This window comes from Palaemon carinicauda, chromosome 5 (assembly GCF_036898095.1).
Source record: "Palaemon carinicauda isolate YSFRI2023 chromosome 5, ASM3689809v2, whole genome shotgun sequence".
Lineage (NCBI taxonomy): Eukaryota > Metazoa > Arthropoda > Malacostraca > Decapoda > Palaemonidae > Palaemon > Palaemon carinicauda.
In genome coordinates, this window is record NC_090729.1 from 119,124,679 (window position 1) to 119,143,300 (window position 18,622).

Here is an 18,622-nt window from a genome sequence, read left to right on the forward strand (position 1 = left end):
GAAAATCCCGACTCTGAATCTCCATTCCCAGGTACACAATGGATTGGGAGGGAATGAGTTGAGATTTCTCTATATTGACTAATAGACCTAGGTCTCTGATTAGATCTAAAGTCCAAGAGAGGTTCTCCAGACAACGACGACTCGTGGAGGCTCTCAACAGCCAGTCGTCTAGGTAGAGGGAGGCTCTGATGTTTGATAAGTGCAGGAATTTCGCTACATTCCTCATCAGATGAGTAAAGACCATAGGAGCTGTGCTTAGGCCAAAACACAGGGCTTGGAACTGATAGACAACCTTTCCGAAAACGAATCTCAGGAAAGGTTGGGAGTCTGGATGAATGGGAACGTGAAAGTATGCATCTTTCAAGTCCAACGAGACCATCCAGTCCTCCTGTCTGACCGCTGCTAAGACCGACTTGGTCGTCTCCATTGTGAATGTCTGCTTGGTGACATACTCGTTGAGAGAGCTGACGTCCAGCACCGGTCTCCAACCTCCTGTCTTCTTGGCCACAAGAAAGAGACGGTTGTAGAAGCCCGGGGATTGATGGTCCCGGACTATAACCACTGCCTTCTTCTGCACAAGTAGCGACACCTCCTGTTGCAATGCTAGCCTCTTGTCCTCTTCTTTGTAGTTGGGAGAGAGGTTGATGGGCGATGTGGTCAGAGGCGGTTTGAGGCAGAATGGAATCCTGTAACCGTACCTCAGCCAACTGACAGACTGTGCGTCTGCACCTCTCTTCTCCCAGGCTCGCCAGAAGATCTTGAGTCTGGCTCCTACTGTTGTCTGGAGAATCTGAGAGTCAGTTCTTTCCCTTAGATGTCCTGGGTCCTTTCCGAGACTTGCCCCTGTGAGAGTCTGGACGGGAGCTTCCTCGGCTGGGGGCTCTACCACGAAAGGGCGGTATGAACCTCGTAGCCGGGGTATCAGCCACTGGGGAGCGATAAGTCTTGGGGACAGAGGTGGTAACCTTAGACTTACGAGCCGATGAGGCTACAAGATCGTGCGTGTCCTTCTGTATCAGGGCAGCCGACAAGTCCTTAACTAGCTCCTCGGGAAAGAGGAACTTTGAGAGTGGAGCAAAAAGGAGTTGTGACCGTTGGCACGGTGTAATGCTGGCGGAGAGGAAGGTACATAGTTGTTCCCTTTTCTTCAATACCCCTGATACAAATAACGACGCTAGCTCACCCGATCCATCTCTGATGGCCTTATCCATGCAGGACATAATTAGCATGGCAGAATCTTTGTCCGCAGGAGAGGTTTTCTTGCTGAGGGCTCCCAGGCACCAGTCGAGAAAGTTGAACATTTCGAAAGCTCTGAACAACCCTTTCAGAAGATGATCCAGGTCTGAGAAGGTCCAACAAACCTTCGAGCGTCTCATCGCAGTCCTCCTAGGCGAGTCCACCAGACTTGAGAAGTCAGCCTGGGCAGAGGCAGGTACTCCCAAGCCTGGTGCTTCCCCTGTTGCATACCAAACGCAACCTTTCGAAGCGAGCTTCGTTGGAGGGAACATGAAGGAAGTCTTGCCAAGGTGTTGTTTAGACTGAAGCCACTCCCCTAAGATCCTTAAAGCCCTCTTGGAGGATCTAGCTAGGACAAGCTTAGTATAGTTGGACTTAGCTTGTTGTACGCCCAGCGAAAACTCAGATGGAGGAGAGCGGGGAATAGCAGAGACGAAGTGGTCTGGGTAAATCTCCCTGAGTAGAGCCAAGACCTTTCGAAAATCAATAGACAATGGAGAAAGCTTAGACTCCTCCACGTCTGATGAGGGATCAAGGTCTGCCTCCTCATCATCCGACACTTCATCAGCAGAGGGTAGCGAAGCGATAGGACCAGAATGCTGAACCGCAGAGTCAGAACGGGTAGGAACAATAACAGAGGTTTCCTCATCTTGAGGGAAAACCTGAGGCTCAGACTGCATAGGCTGAACAACAGACGAAGCAGAAGGCAGGCGCATGGGTGAAGGAGGTTGATTCCTAGCAAGAGTTGAACCCAAGGATTGCACAAGCTGAGCGGAGGACGGAGGCGGAGTAGTCCGTTCCTGTTCCTGTGAGATGAGAGGAGCATGAATAGGTTGAGGCTGCGCAGAACAAGGTAAAGTTCTCGCAAGCTGAGGCTCCTGAGGCGCAAGTCCAGGGTGTAGAGGAGCTTGCCTAGAGGAGGGTTGAGCTCGCTGCAGCGATGGTTGAGCAGACAGACTCACGGAGGGGAGAGGTTGTTGTACCCCAACCGAGAGTTGCACTACTGGTGGAGCAGCAAGGGGAGGAGGAGGAAGAGTGGAATAACTCTCCTGATCCCAAAGCAAGGGTTGCCTTAAAGAAGGCTGAGGCTGAACAACACTGGGAACAGCAAACTCCGAAAGTGGCTCAACATCGTACGCCTGGCAGATGGTGCTGCGACCGGGCGGAGCAGGTGCAGGCTGGGCGAGCACAGGCGGAGCGAGAACAGGTGGAGGGAGTGTAGGCGGAGGAGGAGGTGCAACACTCTCAGCCCGACACTCACGCATCAAGTCCGAAAGCTGAGCTTGCATGGACTGAAGCAGGGTCCACTTGGGGTCGGCAGAAACGATAACAGACTGAGGTAAAGTCACAGTCGGGGTCTGTAAAGGCAGAACCTTACTCCTCTTGGGCGGAGTACAGTCGACCGATGACTGAGGCGAGTCGGAGCTGAGCCAATGACTACAACCTGGCTGAGCACTCGCTGACTGAACTCTACGTTTAAGCGGTCTCGAGACCTGAGACCAACGTTTCTTCCCTGCATGAAGATCAGCGGACGAGAAGACGGGCTCAATCGTCTGCAGGTGGGAGTGACGGTCTAAGGAAGACACGCCCGCAACCACCGAGGATAATTCTGTGCGCCTAACAAGGCCTGTCGAACCCTTAAGCCCTTCGACATTGCTTCTCCCCTGGGCATGGGAGCTTGCAAGAGGTCCCGGACTGGGAGAACGACTGGCTCGCACAGAAAAATCCTCACGCACCACACTGGCACCACTAGCACTTGGCACTGCACAGACACTAGCACTCGTCACAGCACTGGCACTATTTCCACCCACTGCACTCTTGACCTTCAGTTCTTTAACCTCGGCCATCAGAGACTTATGGTCACTTACCACTGATTCTACTTTATCTCCTAAAGCCTGAATAGCACGCAAAACAGTTGACATATCAGGCGGAGGGCACACAGTAGGTTCGGGGGTAGCCACTACAGGGGTAGGAAAAGGTAGGGGATCATGAGGTGAGGAAAACATAGAAGAGTGAGAAGAACTTCTCCTAACTCTACCTCTCTCTAACTTAGATGAATATTTTAAAAGACGGACAAAATCCAATTCCGAAAGTCCGGCGCACTCCTCACATCGATTTTCTAATAGACAGGGCCTGTCCCTACAGTCAGAACAAGCGGTGTGAGGATCTACCGAGGCCTTCGGAATACGCCTATTGCAAGACCTACATCGTCTATGGGAGGGAGCTTGCGAAACGTCAGACATCTTGTTTCAAAGAGTTAGTCAAAGGGTGATCCAAAAACAAGCAAAAATTCATTAACCGTTAATCAGTATTTATATAAAAGCTATCTAGCTAATATAAAAAGGATTCCAGTATGCGACAGCCGTTAATCTAAGAGAATACTTCACCAAATATCCATGAATAAACTCGAAGACCATAAGCGTATCCCAGAACGTCTAGCCGGAAGCACGACAGAGGAATAATTGAGGAGGTGTCAACAACAAATGATTGAGTACCTGGCCACAGGTGGCGCTGGTAAGTACACCCCCTTCTAGTATTGTGATAGCTGGCGTATCCCTCCATAGAATTCTGTCGGGCAACGGAGTTGACAGCTACATGATTATCGGGTAAGTTTAATATTGAAAATGACTAAACTTATTAGGAGGAAGGGGTACCCTATTACTACAGTCCTTTCACTGTAGTTCAGTGAACAGTAAAAATTATAGCCATTTATGAAGAGTATTGTCACTTACTACAGTCCTTTCACTGTAGTTAGGTGAAGAGATCAATAAAAATTATAGCCATTTATGAAGAGTATTGTCACTTACTACAGTCCTTTCACTGTAGTTAGGTGAAGAGATCAATAAAAATTATAGCCATTTATAAAGAGTATTGTCACTTACTAGTCCTTTCACTGTAGTTAGGTGAAGAGATCAATAAAAATTATAGCCATTTATAAAGAGTATTGTCACTTACTAGTCCTCTCACTGTAGTTAGGTGAAGAGATCAATAAAAATTATAGCCATTTATGAAGGGTATTGTCACTTACTAGTCCTTTCACTGTAGTTAGGTGAAGAGATCAATAAAAATTATAGCCATTTATAAAGAGTATTGTCACTTACTACAGTCTTTTCACTGTAATTAGGTGAAGACATTTATAAAAATTATAGCCATTTTTAAAGCGTATTGTCACTTACCAGATATAAAAGTTGATTTTGACATCTGATTTGGATATTTCAAAAGTTTCATTAATCTTGGTATTTCCTCTTCAAACTTGTGTGGAAGGGTGTACAGCGGATTGAAATGGCGATATATGAACTGAAATGAAAACAAAAAATATATTTATAACACCTTTTCACACACAATAGTCAACTAGCATGATTGTATCATAAACATCCAAATTAAGAAACTGTTAATAGCCATTAAAATGAAAAATAAAGTTCTCAATCTTTTTTTATGTATACAGTATCTTGTTCACGGGTCCCTGAAAATCACAATATGTACTACATATACTCTGGAATTCAGATTTCCTATCTAGATGAAGTTAATAAGTAAGGCAGGTCAGAGGGAGGGCCATTTACCATTTCCTCTTTCATCTCCCTAAATTATTAATAATCTTTAGCCCAAATACAGGTAGTCGCCGACTTACAACGGAGATAGGGACCGAGAGACACGTCTTAAGTCGATTTCGACAATGTCAAATTCATAAGGTGAAGTTTCCGTAGATTTATTATGATGTGTCATGATTTGGCAATCATCTAAGTCATATCTTATCAATATTTTCTTACTGTATACCATTATTTCATTTTCTTGTTTAGTCAGATATCATATGCTCTATTAAAGTATTTTAAACATCAAGAATTACTTGATATTTTGTTTACCTTTGGTCATGATCAGCTGAAATGAAGGTCCCGCTACCGTATCGAAAGTTTGCTCACAGACAAGTGGTGTATTTTTTTTATGTAATTTCTCAATTAACTCTAAATATCGTCATGATGGATATTACATCAGCACCAAAATGTTACAGGATATCACAGTTTTCATACAATTTATTTATAGCGAAAACGTTCTCACTCTGTGCGAGTGTGTGTGCGCGCGGTCTCGTATGGGTAGTTATTTTAAAAGCTTCATACACTATTTAATTTTTTATTCATTATCAAGCCTTCATTTTACATTAGTCATTATTGTGGTTTATTAAAGCATGTTTGTATTCTATTTTCCAATTTCTTGAGCATTTCAATAATCAACAATTACTTTCGGTAGGCATCAGCTGATCTCAAGGTCACGCAACCGTATTGCAATTATATACACTATAGTACGAATAACACGGAGTTGGTAATTTAACAGTCTTAACTTATTCAAAATCTCGTCATAATGAATACTACATCAGCAACAATAGGGTATCACAGTTTCAATACAGTCCATTTATAGACCTTATTATTAGTTATCATATGAATACGTTCTCTCTCTCTCCGTATTTTGATTTTTAATTCACCGTTAAATCTTCATATTTCTTCAGATATCATTAGTAATTCTTTGTATTATTACTCAATGATTCGATAATGGGAATAATATGATTACTCAGTAATACACCAAAAGGAAATAATTTGGTTCGCCAACGCACATTCCGCCATACATATGACGTCACAGGACAAGTGATGTGAACTCGATGAAGAATGATTTGCAAATTATGTAAAACCCTTTCCTTTTTCTTGCAAGAAATGAAAGAAATATTAACTTATCAAGCAAAAGTATTTCTTTTATAATGTAAAAGAAAATATATTATTTCCAAGAAAATGTTTGTCCTGTTAGTGTAATTTCTTTAGAAAAATATCTATCTATTATCCAAGATGGAATAAAACTAGCGTATACTGTAGTTCAATTTACGCTAAGTAGTACTCATAACAATCGATATAGATAAAATGCTTTGTATCATTACCTGTACTTGATATTTCGATAATGGGAATACTAGTACTAATCGTTAGCCTTTTTGAAGGGAATCACTCTACTGCCCGCTGGCTTTCTGCCGGTAATATGCCGTCAGCAGACAACGGGTAAAATTCAGGTGATTCAGGCAGAAGTGGGCTGAAGTTTGAATTTATAAAAAACTGATGAAGACACCGAGTGGACCGGTCACATTGGAATCAATGTATTCCCCATTTAGGCTTCAGCCCTCAGCTCCAACCTTTACCTCATGAATCACAGCCTGTACGGATGTAGTCTTAGGCTGAAAATAAAATCGTAGAAAATGGTAGAAGAGACTCTAGCTATGGTAAGCAGCTATTCTAGGAGAAGGACACTCCAAAATCAAACCATTGTTCTCTAATCTTAGGTAGTGCCATTGGAATAAAATGTGTTTTGTATTTAAGAAAGCTTAGTGGATTTGTATTTTTTGAAAGTCATTTTTTTATACCTGTATAGATATACTGTATATATATCCCTCTGTGCCCATATAAAAAAAAAATGCTTTAACTCGTTATTATCTTATTTCCAGGTATTGATAGCTACAAAATCAAGGCATTGACAGCAGCCCCCTACACTCATTAGGGAGTGTAAGGGAGAGAGAATTAGGATATTCTCTGGAGAGATTAGAGTATTGCCTGTTGCTAGTGTGTAGTGGTCTGTTTAACTGTTATAACTGAAGGTCTGCAATGACTCATGGATGCCTTCATCGTCAAACTGATAAGGGCTAACTTGGAAAAGAGATTTTGATGACAGGGAATCCTGCCGATTGGAGATCCGAGACTCCTGCTGAAAATAAAAAAAGTTTATGGTGACTGAGTTTTCCATATTCATGATATGAGTGAGATGAGGGACAAGAATTGAATTATGGTATGTTAGAGTCCTGCGATCAGGGGAAAAACTGTATTGAGGTGTTGTATTAAGTAAAGTGCAGTATTTTTCGTATTTTCCCATCAATGTGATGTCAACACTTCTGAAAGCTTACAGAAACTTTAGTGTAAGAATGAATTGTGTGATGTGATTGTAAGTAATGAGGGAAGACAGACACTGGCCCTCAGCTGTATTTTGGCATGCCATTCTTCAGTTTTAGCTGCCGTTCTTCAAAGCAGATTTGACGGCAGAACATGACTGGTCAATATTAAGGCCATTTGATTATTAACGTTGGGGAAGTTTTCAGTAAAGAATTCGGGCATTGAGAGTTCTGCAGTCATGTTTTGTTAGGATTTTAATGTTCCGTTTTGTAACTGAAGTGGTATATCTTGCATGTAGCTAGTATTTTTTCTCTTGCTGGTACAATATGCAAAAGGGATGTTAATTTTGCCTTTGACTATCTTAATTGATATATTAATGTATTCTTAATAGTTTAATTTTCAAATAAATATTTATTTTGCCTGTTTTATGTATACAGCATTTCATTTCAGAACCTCTCGCCACGGTTTCTTTTCCTTCGCCACTGTTTTTTTAAGATCTCTTAAGTACAGTAATTTATCATAATTCTTTCCTCCCACAGTGTGTTCCTTTATTAATTATAATATTCCCTTTCACCTAATGTTCTTATACCTTTACTTATAATCAGCAAGCCAAAGGCAAGAGAAGGAAAGGTATGATAAATAACAAGGTTCAAGCTGGGTCCCCTTGCCCAGTATAAATCAAGGGGTGGTGCCCAGAGCTCCTTTCTCTTGACCTGTTACTTAGGTTTTTTTGGGTATTACACCGTTGTATTTTTGTTGTGTAGTGAACGTCGGGTTGTGGTCGGCATTCGGACACTAGGCAGTTCGGGTGCTACCTCTGGCCACAGTCCGCAAACCACTACACCATAGCCTCTGTACCATGGTCTGTCTCTGTCTTAGGTTGTTCTCATGCTTAAGGGTACACTCGGGCACAGTATTCTATCTTATTTATCTTCCTCTTGTTTTGTTAAGTTTTATAATTTATATAGGAAATATTTATTTTACTGTTATTGTTCTTAAGATATTTCATTTTTCCTTGTTTCCTTTCCTCACCGGGTTATTTTCCCTGTTCAAGACCCTGGGCTTATGGCATCCTGCTTTTCCAACTAGGGTGGTAGCTTAGCAAGTAATAATAATCCTGCTTCAGATCTAGTGTATTGATAATTACTATCTTACTATTTGATGATGGTAAACTTAATCCTGAGGAAGAAACTTTCAACTTACAATCACTACGATACTATTTCCTCTTAACTCCCCATTGGTGGCAGACCCATCATGACAAGATACATACAGTACATACATACTGTATATATACCAAGGCACTTCCCCCAATTTTGGGGGGTAGCCGACATCAACAAAGAAACAAAAACAAAAAGGGGACCTCTACTCTCTAAGTTCCTCCCAGCCTAACAAGGGACTAGATGAAACATAAAAATGATTCTATTACTGCTTGGTAACCCAGAATTACAATCACTGGTGACTAATTATTATTATTATTATTATTATCATCATCATTACTTGCTAAGCTACAACCCTAGTTGGAAAAGCAAGATCCTAAAAGCCCAAGGGATACAACAGGGAAAATAGTCCAGTGAAGAAAGGAAATAAGGAAATAAATAAACTACAAGAGAGGTAATCAACAATTAAAATGAAATATTTTAAGAACAGTAAAAAAATTTAAATATGTTATTTTCCTTAGTAAAATAAATTTTTGAATATACTTACCCGATGATCATATAGCTGCAACTCTGTTGCTCGACAGAAAAAACCTACGGGCGGAATACGCCAGCGATCGCTATACAGGTGGGGGTGTACATCAACAGCGCCATCTGTCAAGTAGGTACTCAAGTACTCGATGTCAACAAAGAACCAATTTTCTCCTCTGTCCACTGGGTCTCTATTGGGGAGGAAGGGTGGGTCCTTTAATTTATGATCATCGGGTAAGTATATTCAAAAATTTATTTTACTAAGGAAAATAACATTTTTCAATATTAAACTTACCCAATGATCATATAGCTCATTCACACCCAGGGGGGTGGGTAGAGACCAGCATTACATGTTGACATTATTATGAGCTAAGTATTCCGTATTTCATTTTAGCAGTTATTCAAAATAACAAGCATAAAATAAATAAGTACCTGGTAAGGAAGACGACTTGAACAATTACTCTGCCTTTTTAAGTACGTCTTCCTTACTGAGCCTCGCGATCCTCATAGGATGCTGAGCGACTCCTAGGAGCTGAAGTATGAAGGGTTGCAACCCATACTAAAGGTCCTCATCAAAACCTCTAATCTAGGCGCTTCTCAAGAAATGATTTTGACCACCCGCCAAATCAAGTAGGATGCGAAAGGCTTCTTAGCCTTCCGGACAACCCAAAAATATTTCAAGAGAAAGATTAAAAAGGTTCTGGAATTAGGGAATTGTAACACTTTGCGCATATCACTTTATCACTTTTGATTTTCTGTTTGCACTTATTTCACTGAAATCGAAACTTTAACTGATTTCTACCTGAAACACGCAATCCTATCCTTCATTAAAAGGTAGTCATTGCGAAAACAGTTTTACAATGCAACAGAAAAACATAAATAAAGATAAAGAATTCAGTGGCTGGAAAAGAGACTAAACACTAGATCAAATAAGCTACGTTTACAATCTCTCACCGCATAAAGCCTGGGAACAAGAATAAAACCCTAGAAACGTTTTACCTTCTTCCCCTACAGCGACTAGGGAGAAGAGTAAAAAACGAGAACAACGTTATCCGCTTGAACGAAACGTTTATTCTCCTCTCTCTCCCTCCGTCTCTATCTCTATCTCTCTTCTCTCTTGATTTAGCACCTGAGAGAAGAGCCCAATTATATATCGTTAAAACATGTTATTTGCTAAAGGAAAAAACTGAAAGGTTTCCCAAATAAAAAGTTCCTTTATTTAGAATTTAAACTCTTTAAGCTAAGAAAGAATGAACGAAACGCTAGAATCGGTTTACTCTTACTGCAAAGTGAAACCGTGATACACTCTCTCTCTATCGTAACGATAGAGCGCAAGTTGAACGTTCTGAACGTCAACAACAGCGGAGACTAAAAACTAAACGTTAGTTCATCTTTGAAAACAGTAGGCTACGAGACTATCAAAGAAATTCTTCCATAAAACATTAAAATTAAAAAAGTATTAAATTCTTTAAAGGTTAAATACGATAAAACGGGCTCAATGTTAATTAACTTCGGTTCCAAGTTAGGACCGCCTACTATTAGGAAAGGTCGCATATAAACAAACATAAAAATTTATTTTTATAAGTTTATAATAATTGGAAAGTTAACCGAAGAGGCCTAAAAAGCCGGAGAGATATAAATAAATGGATCTATAACGTGTTAAGCAAAATTACCAAAAACCTAAACACACTTCCGTCTAAGGGAAGGGTCGGCCATTTAAAAGTGAAAGAGAGTCCATACTCTCTTCGTCACCATAATTAAATCTATCGAAAACGAATTCAAGTTTTGAAATGAAGATAAACCCCTGCATAGCGAAAGCTCAAAACTGGAATAGTGTACTTCACCAAATCGTTGTGAAAACAAATCCAGTTAGGGACGGCGTATTTAGTAGGTCCTGCCATTGGCACGACAGAGGAAAAATTGGTTCTTTGTTGACATCGAGTACTTGAGTACCTACTTGACAGATGGCGCTGTTGATGTACACCCCCACCTGTATAGCGATCGCTGGCGTATTCCGCCCGTAGGTTTTTTCTGTCGAGCAACAGAGTTGCAGCTATATGATCATCGGGTAAGTTTAATATTGAAAAAAATCTTTCATATATATAAACTATTAAAACTCCATAAAACAAAAGGAAAAGAAATAACATAGAATAGTGAGCCCGAGTGTACCCTCAAGCAGGAGAACTCTATCCCAAGACAGTGGAAGGCCATGGTACAGAGGCTATGGCACTGCCCAAGACTAGAGAACAATGGTTTGATTTTGGAGTGTCCTTCTCCTAGAAGGGTGGCTTACCATAGCTAAAGTCTCTTCAACCCTTACCAAGAGGAAAGAAGCCACTGAACAGCTGTGTCCTTACCATAGCTAAAGTCTTTTCTACCCTTACCAAGAGGAAAGAAGCCACTGAACAGCTGTGTCCTTACCATAGCTAAAGTCTTTTCTACCCTTACCAAGAGGAAAGAAGCCACTGAACAGCTGTGTCCTTACCATAGCTAAAGTCTTTTCTACCCTTACCAAGAGGAAAGAAGCCACTGAACAGCTGTGTCCTTACCATAGCTAAAGTCTTTTCTACCCTTACCAAGAGGAAAGAAGCCACTGAACAGCTGGTAACCATACGAGATAAAGTGTACATTAACCTCATAAAGCCGCATGATCAAGCAGAGCTTATCTGAGGTTTCCACAGATGAATGTTCCTCCTCAACATCATCCAATTAAGGTTCTGATCAAGAATTATAACAAGCAAGGATATTACTCACTGAAAACATATGCGTGAAGTCCTTGGTCGATGGGTTGAGGAGATTACGTCGATGGATCTCGTACTCGTATCCATTGCTGAGCAGAAATTCTAGAATCTTGTCAATGCATTCACTTTTGAACGCCGGATCTCCAATTGGCCGGGTTTCCTTTCTGTTCTTTCCTCCGACACTAGAACTGCGGACAGAATCAACGGACAATCTGCAAAAGACAAAAACGGTATCAATAAAAATGATTTTTCCTAAACTGTGATAAGAATAACATTGAATTTTACCTGGAAATTAATCAAGTTTAAAAATATAAAATGGTTTATATAAATATGTAGATGTGCATACTGTAATACATTTGACTGACTCAAACATTTTTAACTGTATCATAAGGATAAAATTATGACATGCTGTATTTCAGATGTCTTTCAAAAATATAATACAGTATGCTTCATTTACATTTTCTTAAGTTTCTCTCCCAGCTTTATTTTTCCCACTTTTGAAAAAAAAATTTCACATTACTTCATCAACATCATCATCTCCTCCTACACCTAATGACACAAAGGGCCTCGGTTAGATTACGCTAGTCATCTCTATCTTGAGCTTTTAAATCAATACTTCTGCATTCACGATCTTCTACTTCACGCTTCATAGTCTTCAGCCATGTAGGCCTGGATCTTCCAACTCTTCTAGTGCCTTGTGGAGCCCAGATAAAAGCTTGGGGAGTGCAAAAACTGATCTACATTCTAAATTCCCACAGAACTTGACCAAAAACTGTGTTCTTACACAAGAGATGATGATTATTGTGAGGTAGCTTGAGAAATTACAGCTAAATACAGAGAGAACGAAGGAAACAAGGGTAAAGATAGTATAAACTGCAGCAGGGGTAAAAAAAGACGCTGAAAAAGCATAAAAAACATTACTATCTTCTATAGCACAATGTAAGTGGTAACCCTACAGGGATGAAAAAATATTAAATACTGAAACTATAGAAATAAAAAACAATAATGTGGAACTCACATCAGTATCAACTGTATACCAATAATTTTTTTATACAATATGTAAGAATTGTATCTACACAAAAATGAGTAATTTATAAGGGTTTACTCTACAATTTTTCTATACGATCTGTAATTTTTTAACTACACAAACATGAATCCTTTATAAGGGTTTACTCTTATGTCAATTTTCTATGACCAGACAAAAAGATAAGGGGGTTCAATTTGATAACTACTGTCTAATAGGTTACTATGCAACTCCAATAATGGGCAGTTCTACATGCTACTGCGAAGGAAGCTTTACTTGTGGGGTGGACGAAGTGGGACATTTGTTTAAGAGACTTGAGGTTTATAAAGCTAGTTACTGAGGGTGATTTCTAGGGAATCTCGGAAATGGGAACAGTATTTATCCCGAGCAGCTCTCGGCTACAACCATTCCCACCACACTGAGATTGGTTTTACTCCAACTGAAAACATGCTGAAGGATGCTCACGATGTTGACAGTATTCCAATGCTTTCAACAGAAAAGAGAGACCCATGGGCTAAAGGACACCCTGAGTACAAACTTTGAGGGTTCTCTGGTTCTTAAGATGGGGCACCAGTTGGGACATCTTCTGACGAACAAGCTCATCCCTAGGTTTGAGTGGGTATTCCGTGTTACTACGGTACATGAGAATAAAGTCACCGACTGCCTGATGGTAAGCTGGTAAAAGCTCACCATATCCACCTAAAGGCATGGCTTGAACCTCCAGTCTATCTTAGGAGGCACTCTCTCTAGTATCCAAGGGGTCCTGATCCTGTAACTGAGACTCAGAATAGTTCAGGACTTTTGGATAATAGTCCGACTTTATCTGAAGTCTCGGAGAGTAATGATTCTAGTAGTGATAGTAACTCGTTTGGTGTGGCTGTAATAGTTGAATCATACCCTTTGTCTCGAAATCATAAGTCCTGTCTGACGACGAAGAAAAAGTTACAGTCCTACGAGAAGTCTTACTCAGCCCATGCCCATCCTCATGCCAGCCAGGACTTATGAGAAAAAAAAAGAATACTGGATACTGGGTTATATCCACTGGAAAACTTCAATGAGACTCCTGTATTGAAGCCTGAAGCAGTTCGAGATCATATGGTCCTCCAACTGTGGGAGAACCGCTCCACTGAAATATGTAAAACCCCAATTTTGACTCCTGAATTGGTGGTTCACTCTCCTGTGCCTGAATTTCCAACACCCCGATGTTAGCCGCCTCTTTCTGAGAGGAAGGTGTCATTTTTCCGAGTTGGGAATTCTGGGAAGTTTCTGCTGGCTCCAAGAGTTCCAGTACACACTTGTCTAGACCTGCTAGTATAGAAAGCCCTGTTTCTGACTCAGCGGGTTCCATTTATCACAATTATGACTTCTATGGCTTTTTGCCACCCGATTGTGATGACCGACTGTTGCCTGAGAATCCCACCTCTAGCGGGTTTAGTCACCCCATAGACTAGGTCCAAAGGTCCAGTTACTGACCTACCTCTAGTTCAGCCACAAGTCATGATGAGGGGACCTCGTCTCACTGGTCAGACGAAAACTGCAGAAAGGGAATTGTCCTTCACTACCGAGTTACTTCGGAACTTGAACCCTTTGTGGCATAACGATGGAAGTCTGAAACTCAAGATAAAAAATAACAGGGAAGTTCTAAGCTAGTATCTGGGTTCCCTTGCACAGTATAAAATCAAGGGGTGGTGCCCAGTGCCCATTTCTTTCTTGACTTTGTACCTTTTGCCCAGATCTCTTGTCATTCCACCGTATCTTTTGTGTAGAGCAAAGTTAGTGTTTGGTCGGCATTCTGACACTAGGAAGTCTGCAAGCTACGTCCGACCACCGTCTGCAAATCACTACAAGGTGTCTTTCAGGTCTATGGTCAGCAGAAAGTTGTTCTTCCTGATGGTCTGAAGAACTGTGGTTGGGGGCTGCATCTTGAACCTCATTTGCAATATAAACTGGTTCAACTAGGATAAGCCTATAATGGGGGTTAAGCCTCTTTACTAGAAAGAGGTTTGCTGAAGAAGCGTAGAAAGTTGTCTAGGACTTCTTTTATGTTCCTTTTTGGGCAATATCGTGGACACTTCCTCTTGAAGGAGGTCCTTTAAAGAGCCTTTCAAATAGAATGGACAGACTTTCAAATCCCAAGCTAGCGAGGGCAATCAATCTACAACAGGACTCACTAACCTGAATGTAGAACATCTATCATTAAGGGATTGGCCTCCAAAGAACATCCACCTATGCCAATGACTGTAGGTATACCCCCACTGGTGGTGAGTTGGGGGACTTGCCCTCTATAGCAAGAGCCTCTGCGGCCGCAACTCCTTCATCAGGAGGGATGTCCTCTTCATCGAAATGTGGTGATCTTGCCTCCTAGGCTGCTGTGAACCCGTAGGAAATATCAAACGTCTCTGTTAGGTAGGATTTTGAAAGGAGAGTTTCTCTGAGGCAGGTATCCTTGGAGCCACGGCTCTCCTCATAAAGGAGGACTGATGAGCTATCTCAATACCCACAACTACTTCTGGAGGTGGGAACAAGATGGGGAAATCCACTAAGTTCAGCTTCCTTTGGCACAAGGCATCTCTGGGGGACAGCTGCTTGGTGCACCTGGCCAAAACAGCGTCGTACCGCTTGAGGATGTAGTTGCCCCACAGGGAAACTGTCTGGTGAAGAAGGGACTTGAGAGCTTTGGCTCCCAACCTCAAAAAATCTTTAAACTGCTAAAAAACGTCATTGTTTCACATATTTTCAGTCACAGTAAAAGTGGACACTGCTCTTGACCATTGATCTAGCCATGAGCAGGCATTGGTGGCTGATATGGCTGAAACCTCCATGTTCTGCATTTTGGATGCAGAGAAAGTAGAAGAAAGGTTGGCTAACTAGTTGCTTGATACACTGGGTACCAGAGTGGAAACATCGGGGTCAAAGGGGTTGGGCGAGCCTCTGAATCAATATAAAATTTCCTCTGGAGGGAAAGAGCCAGAGGTGGCAATTTCAAGGATCTAGTCGATTCAAGAGAATTCACAGGTACTGAGACTAGAGTACTGTATAGAATAAATCTAGCAATTCAATGGGTATGGTTCGATAGTGAAACATCGAAGCGGTTTCTCGCACTTTATGATCGCGGGAAGATTGCATTTATGGCGCAACAACAGCTTGTGACTTCTGCGCTTAGAGGCTTTCCCAAACCATCCAAGAGATGAATAAGACTTAATCCTCCAGAGGTGGGTAGCTTCTGACATAGACATTGGAACCTTCAAGGGGAGCCACAGCCACGTCAGCGGAGCTGGGAGCTGCACACACACAATGGGGTGTACAGTCATCATCAATGGTCATCAAGGCATGCTCTCCCTGACTTGGTTTCTGTTTAGAAGTAATGGGCAGTTCTGACTCAGGAACAGTGCCAGAAGACTTGGCTCCGGTGCCTTTTTCCTCTCCTGGTCCTGAAATAAAGAATATCTGAAAAAGAAGATTTTGATTGTTCCGAAGAACGGGTAAACTCTGAAGCAAAATGAGCAATAGGCAAATTATTAGCTTGTGTAAACTGTGGCTAAATAGTAGGCCTGTCATTGTTGTAACATTTCAGGGTTGGATGTGAAGGATCCTAATGAGGTACACCTAAAAGAATTCTCAAGGTAGAGGCTACCTGGCAAGTCAACATGGGTTGGCGTGGCAACATAATCATGAGAAATATCAACACATCTACGTGCTTGGATAGGGATAGCACGGCCAGGTCGTGCATATCTACGATACGGAATGATGCCATAGTCATTGTGTGGAAGAATACGCTCATGCACTGTAATAGCAGCGTTTTCTGGGACAGCACGAGCAGTGATGTAGGCGCATACAGACGTGTTAGCTTGTGTACGTTGTGGTACAGTGATACGCAATGTTGACATCCACGGTGCAGATGTGTTAGTAGAAACAATTATGACTTTACCATTCTACAATGGCTACTTGGAAGGGGATGTCGTGATTATGCTCTGACAATTAGGTCAAATCAAAATCCGAGATGTGGACACTCCAGAGGAGGTCCGAACAGCGTCAACATAAGTGGTAGAGGAATTCTAGGACAATCTCAGAGAATTCTGAAAAGAAGAGCAATACGGAGGACCGCCGGGGCATATGAGGCATGCCAAACTCCTAAGAACGAGTGGGAGAAAGATAAGGACCTTCCAAAAGGTCTGCCTTCATACGTGGGGAAATGGCACTCTCAGCTCGAGTGTGGCATTCTCGCATAGGAATGAGGAGAGAATTTTGATGCTTTCAAGGGTGAAACCTCAATAAGCGAAAAGTTATCCTTCTGGAACTCTGCCATAAAGGGCTTACCACTAAGCATACTATTGGGAAGTGTTGGAGATCTGTGTAAATCAGTGTAATCATGCACTAGCCGCTGGGACTGGATCAGTCTCTGTGGATGAGTCGTGATCTCTAGGCCTATGGGGCGATAATACATTAGTAAAGTTATCAATATGCAAAGTAATCAAATCATGCTCGTCATCCTCAGTTACCAGAGTCCTTGAGGGCTCCAGAAAAGGAGGAACGGGGTGGGGAATATCGGCTGTCGCAAAAAAGAGCTTGCGTCTCTTACTGTCAACAGAAGACGACGAGGAAGGAGAGTGATCTCTTTTAGCTAGTTTCTTATCTTTCTCACACTGGGAGGACGCCCACTCCGTACAAGATTCACAACATGGAGTACAGTATATGGAACAGCTCTTAACACGACATGACGGGCCAAGGGGATGCAGATCTATCTAGACCCGACTCATGAAATTGCCACATGGGCAATCATCGCAACCGGGACAAGTCTGCATTACACGAGAAACACTATACATAAGGCTCACACAGAGAACATAAAGCACTGCAAGAGTAATCCAGTGGGGAGTGAGTCGTGATCGTGGAGCGGCAAGAGAAGACAACCTCTTGTCAGAACAACCAGGAAAGAAGTGGAGCTTGCCTTGCCACAATAAGTAGCACTACCCCGCAGCAGAGTTGCTTAGTAACCTATTAAAGTTAGCAACTGAACCCCTCTTTTCTTTAATGCTGGTCATAGAAATTGACATAGGAGTAAACCAATATACAGTAAATGACTCGGAAGTTTATAGTCACATAGGAATAAATATTTCATAATACAAATCCATTGCTTATGATTCACGTTAATGTAGTCACAAAGAAGTGCTATTAGTCACTAACATACTCAACCATTTAATTAAATTGCTAATCAAGTCCAAACTGCAGACAGTTACAACTTACCTGCTAGCACTAGACGGAGCTGGTGGGACCAAATTATTACTCGAAGGCCCATGACTGCGGACAGGCGTGTATCTTGGAATGTTGCTTCGTGCCGGGGTGGTACGGCCACTTGCTTGTGACAGACGACTATTACCTTCTGTGCTCCCTCTTAATTTCCTCAGTCCAGAACTAAGCCGCCCATTCGGGGTCATATCAGTGTTCCTTGGCTTGAGGACATTCTGCCGTTGGACAGAATTAGATCCAAAATTTGACCGCCTCATCTTCACCTGTAATAACAAACTACGTGAGATATGGGTCACATATGTTTTTAGAAAATGTACTTTTAATATTTTTTTATGTAATGTACCGTATACTAAACTTATGTTTGAGATAAAACCCAGAAAATAAACAAACATACTCAAACAGTATATCCTTGAATTTACCAAAAATATGAAAAACATTAAAACTGTACAAAATCAAGTGACCAAACATTAAAAATTATCATGAACATACACTTCCTTTCCTCAGAAGATGCATTTTTAACATACTGTATCTATTTTGTCCAAATGTACCCTCTCAAGTTTTTGTCTGTATCATCATCATAATCATTTTGTCCGTACACTATAGGTATAAATTCACCTGATTAATAAACTGCATAAACATCAATTGATTAGCAATAGGCAATATAATCTAAATGGCATTTGCAAATAGAGTACCGGTATATCCTATCTGAAAAATGTTATTTTCATTAGTAAAATAAATTTTTGAATATACTTACCCGATAATCATGTAGCTGTCAATTCC

The 18,622-nt window shown here is 41.4% G+C and overlaps 1 protein-coding gene across 1 annotated transcript in view; it reads right to left on the reverse strand.

The window, feature by feature from the left end:
• LOC137641435 (kinetochore protein NDC80 homolog) overlaps positions 1–18,622 on the reverse strand; it is a 71,193-nt gene that overhangs the window by 41,951 nt on the left and 10,620 nt on the right. The window contains exons 2-4 of the mRNA XM_068373973.1: positions 17,840–18,105; positions 11,588–11,786; positions 4,413–4,533 (exon numbers count right to left, since the gene is read on the reverse strand). Of these exons, the coding sequence (XP_068230074.1) occupies positions 4,413–4,533; positions 11,588–11,786; positions 17,840–18,099 (580 nt within the window). The 5' untranslated portion in view covers positions 18,100–18,105. The remainder of the gene's footprint in view (positions 1–4,412; positions 4,534–11,587; positions 11,787–17,839; positions 18,106–18,622) is intronic.